This window comes from Dermatophagoides farinae, chromosome 1 (assembly GCF_024713945.1).
Source record: "Dermatophagoides farinae isolate YC_2012a chromosome 1, ASM2471394v1, whole genome shotgun sequence".
Taxonomy (NCBI): domain Eukaryota; kingdom Metazoa; phylum Arthropoda; class Arachnida; order Sarcoptiformes; family Pyroglyphidae; genus Dermatophagoides; species Dermatophagoides farinae.
Window position 1 is genome coordinate 3,245,403 of NC_134677.1, and position 14,448 is coordinate 3,259,850.

The 14,448-nt window shown below is 33.6% G+C and overlaps 1 protein-coding gene across 4 annotated transcripts in view; it reads right to left on the reverse strand.

Moving 5' to 3' along the window:
- Positions 1-8,161: 8,161 nt before the first annotated feature.
- The window catches only part of LOC124492172 (discoidin domain-containing receptor tyrosine kinase B), a 29,017-nt gene continuing 22,730 nt past the window's right edge, over positions 8,162-14,448 (reverse strand). For all 4 annotated transcript variants that reach the window (XM_047054985.2, XM_047054988.2, XM_075731695.1 and 1 more), the window contains 6 exons: positions 13,697-14,143; positions 13,190-13,630; positions 10,921-11,579; positions 10,299-10,853; positions 9,052-9,433; positions 8,162-8,957 (listed from right to left, as the gene is read on the reverse strand). In XM_047054985.2, the coding sequence (XP_046910941.2) occupies positions 8,511-8,957; positions 9,052-9,433; positions 10,299-10,853; positions 10,921-11,579; positions 13,190-13,630; positions 13,697-14,143 (2,931 nt within the window). In that variant the 3' untranslated portion in view covers positions 8,162-8,510. The remainder of the gene's footprint in view (positions 8,958-9,051; positions 9,434-10,298; positions 10,854-10,920; positions 11,580-13,189; positions 13,631-13,696; positions 14,144-14,448) is intronic.

Consider the following 14,448-nt stretch of genomic DNA (forward strand, 5'->3'; position numbering starts at 1 on the left):
GAGCTTGTCAACACACAAACACAACAAGGTAACCTTTGTTTGGAACAAAATTTGTGTTTGAAAACAATAAGAAACATTGGATATCAATTCACAACAATATTGGTCGAATGGGCAAATATAATTGCTCAACAACGGATGTATTGTTGTAACAATCGATCAAATCGACATTGACATTGGCCATCGTGGAATCGATTGCATTTAGATTCAAATAATAGTAACATGACAACGTAGTTTATTCACTACGAGTTATCACGTGTCGAATTTCCACAGTGACAAACAAAAACGATCGACATGATCGCGATTATGTCAATTCAGGAGAATTGAGTTTGGAATCGATGCAAAAAGCATCCAATAATATAACAACATGAATACATCGAAATGCAATTAAGTGAATCCAAAATGGAAAAAATGATTCCAGAACCTGGTATACAATATACAGGGAAGCTTGGTTACTTTGTTTGTTTGTTTATTTCGATTTCTATATGGTTGGTTATATATATATAGATCCGATTGTAATGAATAAATAATCAAACGGACGGAAATTTTTGGTTTCTGAAATGTTTGTATTCGGGTTTTTTACAACTTTTTACGTTGAAATGGAATCGTTCCAAGTCGTGTTTGTACGATTCAACCTACTACAGAACAAACCAACGGTAACATTGTGTTTCTCTCTCTCTCTCTCTCGAGTGGCCTCTATAATAGGCTGAAGCTATTTTTAAATATTGATGATCTAGCTTTATTTTTCGACAAGAAAAATTTATCCAACAGATGCGAACAAAAATCAACCAACGAAAAAAAAAGAAAAATACTCAGCATCTGAGAATTTTTTTAGTTCAAATAAATTATGCATCTTATGAATGAACAACTATTTATGCTCGAATGGTCGCTCTGTAATTCGCTGAACTGGCTTGACCAAATTACGAATGTCCAATAGTCTGGACCACCGTATAGTCATAACCTAGAAATGTTGTTTGATTCAATAGACTGGTCAATGGTGTGTGTGTGCGCGAGACTTCATGCAGATTTATGCAGCCAAAAGCAAATCCAGACCCGGGAATGCGACGGGTTATTAATGAATTCAAACTTAGGTGGTCAAATATAAAATGTGGTTTTCATAAGTCTGATGAGTCAGCCACAGTGAAAAATCTGTTCACACACACACACCAAATGTAAATGTGTGCATTCCAACAACTAATTAAAGACTGACAGAATCAAGACAGTCTATGACAGCAGTATGTTTGGTTTTGATCAACCAAATATGGAAAATGTTCCAGACTTAAAAGTGAATCAACAACAGATTCATCCCAGAAATGTTTGGATGATCCTCACTGTTGGATTTTCCAATTTAATCACTAGAATAATGAAAGAAGATAGGCTAACATTTTAAACAAAGCTCAGAATCGATGAAGCATTTTACGAGTCAGTTGAGACACAAGCCAAATACGGATTATACCCTTGCGGCATGTTCTATTTCGAATATTTGAAGCTAGATTCTGATCTGATCATAGAATCTACCAATGATGAATGATGGATCAGGCCACGTTTGTTCTGTTTATTAATGAAACAAGGGCCAACAATTTTCGATAACATTGAAACTGCTATTGTTATATACAAATTATTCGCCAGTTTTTTTTTGTTGACTAGTTACATGTTCTCACACCGATTCAAAACTATGGAAAAAAAGTGAAAACATAATAATCAAATTCGGGTGTTAGTCAATCGTGAGTAGTAAATTCTAATAACAAAACACGTGCGCTTCGAAAATTTTCGTGTCATTCACATTCTTTATGGAATGGAACAAAATATAAATGATCATCATCATCATCATCATAAAATATAATAATGTAACAATTCAACATTTACCAAAGGCAAACGGCCACTTCATCTAAAACATAATAATAATTGTAACGACATTGATAATTGCTAATGTCTCCCCCTCCCATATTTTTTTTTGTCATGTACATCATGCCATTATCGGACACATAGACATTATGGTTTTTGAGTGTTGATCATATAGAATCATAGTTGATGCTACAAAACAATGATATGCATAGCTTGTGATCAGGCAAGCATAGAAAATATGTCACTACTGATTCTTATCTCACTTTAGTTGGGGGGGCATTCATTTCAAATTTTCAAGTTAGTTCAGTCGGTGTGTGTGTGTGGCATCCAACCAACCGAATCAATTCAACCATGTCAATTCCTATTAAAAATATGCTCAAATTTTTTGAAAATGCATCAAATGTATGCAATCTTTTTTTTTCTCCACCATAATACTACTCGAAAATCTCTTGTAAATATGGCGCTTGTTTGAATTATTTTTTTTTATACACTAAACCGCTATAATATGTCGATCCATTGTCGTCAACAACAACAACAATAATAAAAAAATAACAAAAGCCAAAAGCGCCCACACACACAAGCAAAGAATTGCAAAGTAAATTCGTAGATTCTTTCACACAGACACACTCAGTGAGTGAATACCTCAATACAATTGTCGATGATGATGAGGAAAATCTACGATATAATGGGCAAAAAAAGGCAAGCCATAAAGACAGACAGAATCCTATTTTTTTATAGATTCAAAAGATTCTTTCAAAATTCTATACGTTAGCTAGGTAGGTAGTTAGGTGGATAGTGAAAATATTCTTTTTTTAATTTTAATCTCATTCATCGATTGCATCTTATATAAGCATACAACCGTATATTTTGGTAGCTGCCACCATATTGGCAATTAAATTTCCCTTTTTTATATGAAAAAAAAATGAAAAACGAAATTCTATGCCATCGACATTGTTTCCTGTATCATACACATGCTATCATCATCATCATCATCATCATCATCATCTATAGTCATCATGATTTAATCAAAAATGAAAAAAAAACACAAGAGCTATGAGTTAAATTTTGGCTGCTGCTATCGAAGAAAGAATCAAACGAAAAAAAAACCTTGTGAATAAAAAGTACAATTTTATAAATGAAAATGAAGAGATGAAAATCATAATAACCATTCGCTTATTGGATCCAAGGGAGAGGAAAAAAACGAAACCCATTTCAATACAAAATATTATAGAATGCATTCATTCAATGATGGAGCCCAAAAGGGAAATCAGCCAGCCAACCAGCCAACCAGCAACCAAGTCTGTTATGATGAATTGAATAAATGTGAATATATCGATAACGAAAAGAAAAAAAAATGAAAAAAATCGTAACGATATGATTTTTGCTCTGAACTATTCTTTGAATAGCGATTCTTTGAATGTCATCATCATTTCCTTGATTTTTGATTCGGTTCAACTTTTAATTTCTTTTTTTTTCTTCTTCTATTTCTATTTTTCCTGTAAATAAACCGAAACACAATATATGTGGAATTCATGCACATTTGTACATTTCATTGGGGAGTTGTGATTCCAAAATATATTGAAAACTTGTGAATAAAGTTTACATAAGAACATTCATGCATGCATGAACTCTTAGTCAATCAATTCTTTCGAAAAAAAATGTAACTATAGAACCATATATATATATATTTAAATGACATGATTGGATTCTGAATAAGCATGACCATAAATTGTCACCATATAATAATTATCGAGATCATTATAGACTGAGTGTGTGTGTATTATGTTATTTTAGAAATGATTATTCTTGTTGTTTTTTGTTGTTGTTGTTGATCAATCACGGACAAACATGCAATGTAATCATTATTCATAGTAATCAATTTTGAACCGATTTATATTCACTATTATATATATACTATTGTTGTATACACATAATGACCACATGTAGCGGAGTCATTTTAATTAATTATTATATACTGTTATCATCATGCAAATAAGGTGTGATTGTTACAACAACAGAAACAATATGTATGTATGTATGTATATAATAAACAATAATAACTGATTTCAATTTTTATTCAGCACAATCAACGATTCAATGATCAATGATATTTTCAATTGTGATTGATCATAAAACAAAATGGCACATATGTGTATACAAGTAAAATTGTCCATTTTAGCAAGCCATTTACACAGCCATCATAGGCTCGAGCCTTTCTTAGAATAGAGAATTATCAGTCACTATTTATTCGTTGAAAAAAAACTTATTGTAGCAAGTCATTAACCATAAGCCTCTTTAATGCTATGGGACACAACAAAACAGAATTCATAGAATTCTGTTTTTCGGGTCATAATTCCGGATCTTGCACTCATCATCATCATCATCATCACAGTCATTGTCGTTAATCTTGCCAACAAAGCTTACGTGTGTATGACTACATCGAAGAAATAGGAAACACAAGCACATCATCATCGTGTGGCTCGGATTATTATTTGCTGTACCATCATTGGTTATTCGACAATACCTACATCAATATCGAATGGGTCAGCCGTCATCAGACAACAGTGGGTACACTTGACATCTCGGCAAGGTTATAGTCGAAATTAGTTTTTGCTAGGCTAGCAATCCCAGAAAAACTATTCATTCGACAGGATAATAAAGACCAAATTCAATTTCCTATCACAAAATCCAACCGAAATAATGTCACGTGTTTGTGCATCACATAAGCCCGACCCGATGTCTCCCGATTCTAATTCTAGCCATTCGAATGTATCGTATATTATATTTTTGTTACATTGCAATGGACACTAAAATCGCGGCATCTTTTGTCATTTGGTTCGATATCGATAATTTCATTGATCGAAATATATTGGGATATTATTATGTCAAATCCAATGAATGACAAAAACTACAAATCACATACCAGTATGAGCATGTGTATGTAATAGGGAAACAAACATTTCCGATTGACACTCTTATTCTAGGTGTAATGACAGCAATACAAGACATTGTTTACGATTTGTTCTTTTCTTTGTCAAGTTGCGACAACGATGACGATGACGATGACGACGACAATCAAATAAAAACAAAACCAAATCTTAGTATATATATACAAGTCGGTAAAGAAACAAAGTAGCCGATAAGAAATTGTTTGCTTCATTATTAAATTGTTGCTCATTCAGCTTTGGATTGGGTCGATGTTCCGATATAAACTTGGCGACAAGGATAGCAAAAAGAGAAAAAAAATATTCATTATAATCATTTTTGCTATGTCAAGTAACAGACAAGCAAGTCGGGTAGTTGGAAAAGCATCACTTTATCTGGCCATTCAGATAATTTATGGCTGTCAACAAAAAAAAAACAAACAAGCAAGAATGCAATGACATATAACAGGCAACCACCACCAGAAGCAAAAGGTAAGCTAAATAAGAAAATTAAATTCCTGATGATGTGTATGTGTATTATATGGAATTAATCTCCAAACATGGCCAATATATAAAACATCAATCTAAATTTGAATTGTCTGAATCGGCAATGTTCAAGATGGAGTGATAAAGCACGGCTATATTAGCCACAAGACATATCAACTCTTTCGTTCTAGTCACATCAAATCTTTTTTATTCTATTGCAATTTATCCAATGAGATCAATGGTTCGACTGTCAGTCAACAACACACACGCACACAAACACAAATATGCAATAGTAAGCGTACCAAACACATGGACATAAATCACGGAAAAAAACTATCAATGAATACCATTAGGCAAATAGAATGGGGCTCTATGTATATGTATAGTAAAATCGAAATCAAATGTTAACAAAAAATCAAATTGATATTTGAACAGTACGCCCAGACATATAAAAAAAAGGAAAAAAGAATCACTTATCCATGGAAAACGATTTACATCCAATCATCGTTCCATAATGGCCGGGCCAATGTTTACAATCTGCCAACGTGCTGCTGCTGCTGATGTTACGAATGGATCCAATCCAGTCATCACAGTTATACATTTGGCATGCAATCCCATGAGAATCGATCCAGTTTCTTATTCGTTTGGCCAAAACACATACATAACATCATCAATTTTGATGATGATGATGTTCGAATGCAGCATCACATGCATCATTACGACTGTTTCATGCATACTATGACGGATAAGACACTGCTGCCATCTATTGTTTAATGCAAAGTTTTCAAGGATTTTTTTGTATTCTTAATACGAGATGGCGTAGCTATCGCGACATATTCATTTCTGGTATGTTTTTTTTTTATTTCAATGATCATTTTGATGGTAAATCATAAATAAAAATATACTACGTCATCATAGATGATGATAATTTAAATGTCGAATATTTCGAGTGTAAATGGACCTTATCGATATCAAACTATATATCTAATGATGATCGGTTTGCGAGGAAGAAATCGAAGTTTCTAAAACCATTCCATAAACGGTACATTGGAGAATTGAAATGGAAAAAAACTTTTGTTGACAAGATTGTCATGTAGTATCTCGGTCATGGATTGAATGGTCGGCTGAAAAATAAATTCTTCGTCATAAACGATTTGGTTTTGGTTTGTCAATACATAAAGACACATATGGGGAACATATTCCAATATGAATGGAAAAAAATAGAATCGCTAAACAATGCTATCCGTTTGTAAGTAAATATACACACGAGAGGAAAGATTAAAATTTTGAATTTTTCAATTCCAAAATCCTCAGTTCACAAGCAACTTACCGTTTTTTTTTGTTTTGTTTTGTTGAAGGGGCTGTCATTTCCAGTCGTTCTCATCGCTTCATTGATCGGATGGTGTTGGCGTTCTTTACAATTCTCGTTCCATTTTTTCATGCCATTTTCTCTAGAGGCATTCTAAGCCGTCTGGTAGTCATCGTCATCATCATCATCATCATCGACAACAAACAATGCAAAGATTTGCCTCTAATAATAACCATAAGCTTAGCCTTATGTTCGGTTCCATTTGAGCAGTAGTCGGTCTCTATCTGTTTGTGAATGTGTATGATGCAAATAATATAAAAAATATGAGTTATGCGAACATAACAATATCGAATAGTTTTGGACGAATTTGTTTCCAATTTTCTATTCTCAACAACAAAAAATGAATAGATGGATGGATTTTGTTTTCAATTTCAACATTGCATATATGATGCTATGGTTGTTTCATTATGATATAAAGATTTTTTTTTCGTTTCTCGAAAATATCCATTCTATTTGGGTCTCGAAGGAGAATGATAAAGGCATATAAAATAAAAACCATAATTAATATGGTTACCATGCAGACCATCTGAATGATCATTGGTCATATACGAATGAACCGATACATTCTTATTCGATAATTGATGCATACCATTCTTTCGTTGTCGTTGTCACAGATTCCAAAAAAAAGTGACAGATATCTGATGGTTTTACATACATATGCTGGACAATGAGTGAGTCATACAAGACACACAAGAGATACCAAAAGTGTTCTGCTCTCCTGATTCTATGATGGATTCAGATTGTGTTCAATCATAGAATAAGCGTGCAATGTCTAAATGGATTAATGTCCACATTTATCAAAAATGAAAACTTTATGTTGTTAAAACATTCATGGATCAATCAAATCGACTATGATTATTAGGTAAAATTGCATTATTAACCATACAGGTAAGCTAAATTTTTGTTTCTCATGTCATTGACCAAGATAGTTTGCTGTCTAAATTCAAGTGAATTGGTTGATTCTTGTTTACAGACCACCACCGTCATAACACAGAAGCCCATTATCGTGTATAGTTTGATATGATGCTTCATGACACGTGACCAAAATGGTTATGGTTTGCACTTGAAATTCGATGGTCTTCATCATTGTGTGATCCAGATCAAATTGACGGTCGTCGTCTCCATCATAATCATAATGAGACTTGATAAGTCAGAATGAACTATATTCGACAATATTATGTCTATCGTATTGGCCCATTGCATGCATGCAATTCAAACACTTTAGAATTGAGTGCATTTCAATCATGAAAAAAAAACTCAAAATTTTTTTTTCTATCCGATTCGAATGGTGTGGCCACCACTTTAATGGGCAAATATATACATCATTTTAATTTGATTGTCAGTTTATCTGGCTTTTGGAACCAATTTGGCAAATAGCCTGCAGGATAGGCAAACAGTTTAGAAATGTAAATAATCTTCACGGTTACGGTTATTTCGAATATGGAATTCTAATATATTATAGTTCAATAGAAACGGATTCAAATGTGAACACCATTTCCGTTGATCATAAACATTTTATGAATGATTAGAAATGAAATGACTTGGTGAACTTTTTTTTATTGTAATTGAATAAATAAATTTTTTTTACAAACATCATATTTACATCATATTATTTATTTTGTAGATCTGGATGATCAGAATTATATTCTGTACAAAAAAAAGATGAGATTCGAACATTGACAATTGAATGAATGAAGAAATTTTGATGAGCATCAAACACTTATTTGAAAATATCGAATATTTACATAAAGTAATTAAAAGAAAAAAACAGAATTTAATATTAAATCCTTTATACATAGAGCTGATAGGTCAGCATTTAGGCAAATGACTAATTGCTTCTTGAGCATCTTTGGCATGATCAATTATTATTAATAGAAAGGGAATGGCAATCACAGTGTAATGGCAAACAAAAATTGACTTGTTTTTAGTCCAGAACTTAAGATAACTGGATTAAGCCGATGTGGCTGGTTGTTGTTGTTGTTGTTGATGATGTGATGCTGTACTGATTGCTGTTGTTGTTGTGGTTGTTTCGGTCCTATGCCATTGATATGATTGTTTCGAGCAATGAGAAATTGTGTAATATCTCTGAATGATGGCCTTATCTGTTCGTTGAGTTGCCAACATTCCAACATGAGATCATAGATTTCTGAAGGGCATGTTGTAGGTCTTGGTAAAGCCAATCGATATGATATTCTAGTCGTACCGCTTCGTTTTCCTTGATTTGCACCTGATTGCTGATCCATATTCGTTCCATCCAATGATTCATTCACGGTATTATGAATCATGTTGCCACTGGCATAAGTGGCCTGATAATATACTGAACTGCTTGAGCAATCCTGTATTATGGCAATCAAAATGAAAGATCAAGTTTTATTAGGACATTCATTCAAGCACAACATTAAACTTATGGATTGAGAATATAAAACTTACGTTATTGAGATCACTAACATAGCTTTCATAGGCTGTGAACAATTTCTGTAAGAATGCATCATCATCCATTTCATGGTGTGGTCTTATCAATGCATAGGTCAAGATCTCCCAGAATGTAACGCCAAAACTATATACATCACTTTTAGTTGTAAAAGCACCATTGATTAATGCCTCGGGTGCAATCCATCGAAGTGCCACTCCATTACAATATTCATGTGAATTCGAGTTAAGCAAAGCGGCAAAATCCGTAATCTTTACTCGTAGACTATAGCCATAGATGAGACAATTTTTTGCAGATAGATCCCGATGTACATAGCCCAATGATTCTAGATATTTCATACCGGCTGCCACTTCACTTCCAATATGTAACAATGATTGTATTCTAGACAAAACAAAACAAGAGAAAAAAATGAATTCATATTCAATACACGATATGAATGGACAACAACAACAACAACAACAACAGTAGATTGATGACAAGCATTCGGATTCATTCGATTGTCATCATCATCATCATAATCCGAGCTATATTCAATGCATTTATTGTAGCGTAAGAAATTGACAAATGACGGGCTGATGGGCAATCATCATCATCATCATAACGCAAAAGTTGTTTCCCATTCTCAAGAACCGCAACACAAACGTCATTACTCATCACACACACACACACACACACACACAAACATCTGAACAACAAATAGCGCGAAATTCTGCAATAAATTTTAAGGAAAATCATTTGACAACAAAAACAACATCAACGATCAACTGTCAAGGGAACAAACAATTGCCTATTTATTAGCTACAAAAGAAAAGCTACTATTCTATTAAATTCTGATTCCTACAGCTAGCTACAACTGAACTTTTTTATTTTTATTTTTATTTTGCTCTAATGTTGTTGATAGCACATCAGAATAGTGAAATCGATCCGAGACGGCGGAAGAAAATCCTAAACATTAAGGGACAAGATTTGTTGGTTTGCTGGCGCCAACATGCTCATCATCACAATCATTATCAACACCAAAAATGATAATGGTTTCATGACTGCCTCCAAATCGGTTCGATTCAAGTCTATCAGAATCGGAACTGACCTAAAAAATAATTGATTAATTTAGCTATCTGGTTGCATTGTTGCAATGAAGTTGTTTGGTTGTCATCATCATCATCATCATTTGTTGTTTGTCATTAGGAATTGAACAACAATGTTTTCTAAACCAGATTGTTTTTCTCTTTTTTTAAATAATACATACCCAATAGATTTTTTATCACAATTACGAAGAAAATGAGCAAGATCATATTCACCACATTCGACAATCATTGCGGTTAAATGAGACGAAGGCGATGATAAAAATCCGATCAATTTGGCAATCCGTTCACTTTTTGCCGATATAAACCATTTTGATTTCATTTCATGTAGAAAATCACTTAGTTTATCGTTTTCAAGTGTCTTTAGTAGAACTAGCGTTTCATTACCGTTATCCTTATCGTCGTTGTTCTTTCCTGTTTCACGATTCATAGCATCCGTTTCCGGTGACAAGTCATTAGCGTAGCCATTTCTACTACTATTCATCAATAGCTGATGAGATTCATTATGCAATCTAGCCAACATGATTTGGCCATATTGTGAACAGCCCAACTGTTTTTGTATGATATCGATTTGTTTTTCACCGATTTCAGGTATGCATTTCATACTTTCCTCGATGAATTCATTACTATTTATCATACCATTTGAACTATACTTTAGTTTCAATGTATTGCTACTACTTGTCATAAGATCATCGTTCACTGTAGTCAATTTTCTTTTACTATAAAGATTAAAAATTAAATGAAATTTTTTTAAATGAATTAAATCTTTTCAGAGAAAACACTTACTTGTAGATAGTGTTGCATGTCATTCGACCATTAACCGACTGATCGATTGTTGAAGTCGGCTGTATTAAGGTAGATTTGGTAGCTAACTTTGGAGATTTTGGTATCAAATCGGCCGAAACATAGAATTGTCGTTGAATTAGGCCACCATTGCTGGTTAAAGTTTTTGAATTGATTGCATGTTGATGATTAGCGTGTACATTACTGGCCGGAATCTGTTTGGCAAGATTGTAGCAACTGCCATTATCATTCGTTTGTAATTTAGGTTGCGATGAATAAACTACGTTAGCAGTGATGTTTGTAGAAGGGGCTGATGATGTTGGCGTCGATTTTCCATTGTTCACATCTTTGGCTGGTTGATGATGACCTCCCATCAGGATACGAGTGAATCCTGCACCGAACATGTTGAGATTATTACCCAAATGTCCGACATTTGATGTGTTTTTATTACCAACGTTATGTTGATGTGGTAGAATAGAGCCATTGGATAAAGCTGACATTATATGATGATAGTTTTGATGTTGTTGCTGTTGTAGATGATGATGATTTGAAATGGCAACATCCGGTACAGCATATTCAGGATCGGCTATCGTATTCGAAATCGTACTTGATGTTGAGCTGAAATCTTTTGGCTCACAATATAGAGGTGTTGTGGCCAAATCCTTTGTCAAACAGATAGACATTTCATTCATATCAAATGATGAGAAAAAGCGAAGAGCAGATATATATATTCAGATCAGAACAGACAGCAATAAAGGATTTGTTAGGGAAAAAACAAAACAAAAAAGAGAAGCCGATTAGAGCAAAAGGAAAAATAAACCAATCAATCAATCAATAAGGTTAGTTTTTGTAAAAGCTAGCATGAATACCAAAATCCCAAAGACCCAAAATTGAAAGAGAAACAAAAAAAAACCTAGCACAAAGAACAATTTCGCCATGTCTGGAACACAATAGTTGATCAAAATCAAGAATATTAAATGGTCAATTGATGAAAAACCATATCATTTTATTCATAAAACAATGATCAAACAATTGTAACAGATAATTAGATAACATAACATTGGAAAAGGGGTTATAACAAATAATACATCATTAATGGGTGGGTGGGTGTGTGTGTGTCAATGTCTGTAGTTTTGATCTTATATTGGATTTCACAATTTAGAATTAAGAGGCTATGACTACATTTTAGGAGATAGCAAGGAGAAAGTGTTGACCCATGTAATGATCGCTGACAACAAGAATTTAATCATTGGTCGGCTGAATTATAATTGTGAATTATTGATCATTGATTTAAGCTCAACATTGAATTTATGATTATTTGCTGACAAGCAATCGGTTTTCTTTCCATGTCAACACAAATATAGAATGCAACTAAGCGTATAATTTACAATCGACCAATTGACGCTCAATCCTTTGGCCAATGATCAAGCCGGCCAAACTCGACTTGGCGTCAATCATAAGCATAGAATTATAATTGAATTTAACAATGACAATAAACTTGAATGATATGGTCACAATAACGAAAAAAGATATCCATAGACGATACATGTTTTTTAGAATGAGAAAACATAAAAACAAATGCTCATAGTCTAATAGTAAACATGAAGCTCTGGTTTCTTTTTTTTCTTGCTATTTGATGACCGAAAAGCATAAAAATAGTCTACTTGATTGGTCTTGCTTTGCTCTAATTAAATTAAATCGATTGCCATCCTATCCATCGGAAGAGATGGGTCAATCTCTTTTTGGATTGGACAACACCAGGCCTTGTTTTTTCCTAATGTTTGAATTGTACGATGATTATGCGAAAAAAAGAGAGAGCTGCCATTATGGATTGCATCCAAAAAAAACAATGATTAATCATAATTACCAGGCCTAGCTATTGACTAGTTTGGCGTTAGCACACACACACACACACACACACACACACACACATGAATAAAACAAAATGATTGCCAAAACAAGCCTTTTTTGGCCATATGGCACATGATGTTTGGTCCATTACGATTATTAGAATTTTTTTTTGTTTGGGCAATTTTTCTGATTACATTTTCCAGGTGAGAACAGACAGTTAAACAGTTAATGGTGTCGGAAGTTATTCGATCCAGGTATAGACCTTGTTTCGACAACTAGATTATTATGTGTGAATTGTATTGACAGTAGTAGTAATATGTATGAATACCCCTTGGAACTTGACGGGTTTATAGAATATTGATTTGGATTGCCAGCTAGCTAAGAGACCCACTAACGATGTACACTACAGACATAGACATACCTTCATGCAGACAACAATATGACCGGCTTTCTCCTTGCGTCTCAAATGTAATCGAAGTAATACTATGACCACTGAACAGATGACAGCAAACAATACGCCAAATACGATCAAGAAGGTAGTTTGAGGAAATAATGTTCGATCATTGTTGATAGCTGTACTGAATGGTATTAAATTATCATCGTATGACCAATCTAATTGTTCATACGATAATGTTGTATTCTCATCGATTGGATTCGTATTGAAAGCCACTTCTGACATCAGTATCCATTTGCTTCCGAATTGAAAATCAAATTTAACGAAACGTGCAGCTTTGAAATGAAGGTGTACGTCAACATCGCGTGGATTTTCCAGTACCAAATCGGGCATATATTCAAATTCAATCGGCCTTTTTGACCAAATTTGACCATCATAGCTGAACCATACTTTGGCACCGGCAAACACCTTAAAAAAGAAAAAAGAATAATTAGATATGGATATCACACGATATGACCCACCTATCTAACGTACCTGAATCTGTTTTGTGAAAAGATTATGACAATAGAATGTAGCTGAAGTAAAATTGACAATCGAATTGAATTCAAACACCATGGATAGATCCGCATTTTCCGATTTCCAACCAATCCATTCATAGCCATAGTTGACTTTATAATTATCATCACCTTTGATACCATCAATCAATTGTCCAAGGCCTCCGTGTAGATAGCCATAAAAATCCATACGGCCATCGTATGTTAAATCACGTAAATCACCAAAAGAACTGTCTTTATATCCATCCGGAATCGAATAACTAATAGGTACATTATTGTCATGTCTACATCCATATAGCTCGAAACGAAGACAAGTTGTTCGTTGATAACTTGCAAATGGTACGATACGAATAAGGCTGATGGCTACCAATGGATGTGGAATAATATTCTTATGAGGCGTATAGGTGTCATGATTTCCAATCAATTTCTAAAAAGAGAAAAAAAAGAAATCAGTTAGTATTATAGTGGTTAATGCAAACATGATTCACATCGAAACATACGGAAACTTCATTGTTTGATTATGCAAATATCAAAAAATAAAGATAGACAGACATCAAATTTTAACACCCAATACTATGATATACCAGAATCCATATTGGACAAAGGATGTGCCATATAAACACAAACACATCAATGACATGAAGCCAATGTCAATATTTAGTTTACAGAATCAAAAAAAAAATTGTGGATATTTCATTTGTAAAGAAAGAGAAAGAAGAAAACCCACAAACC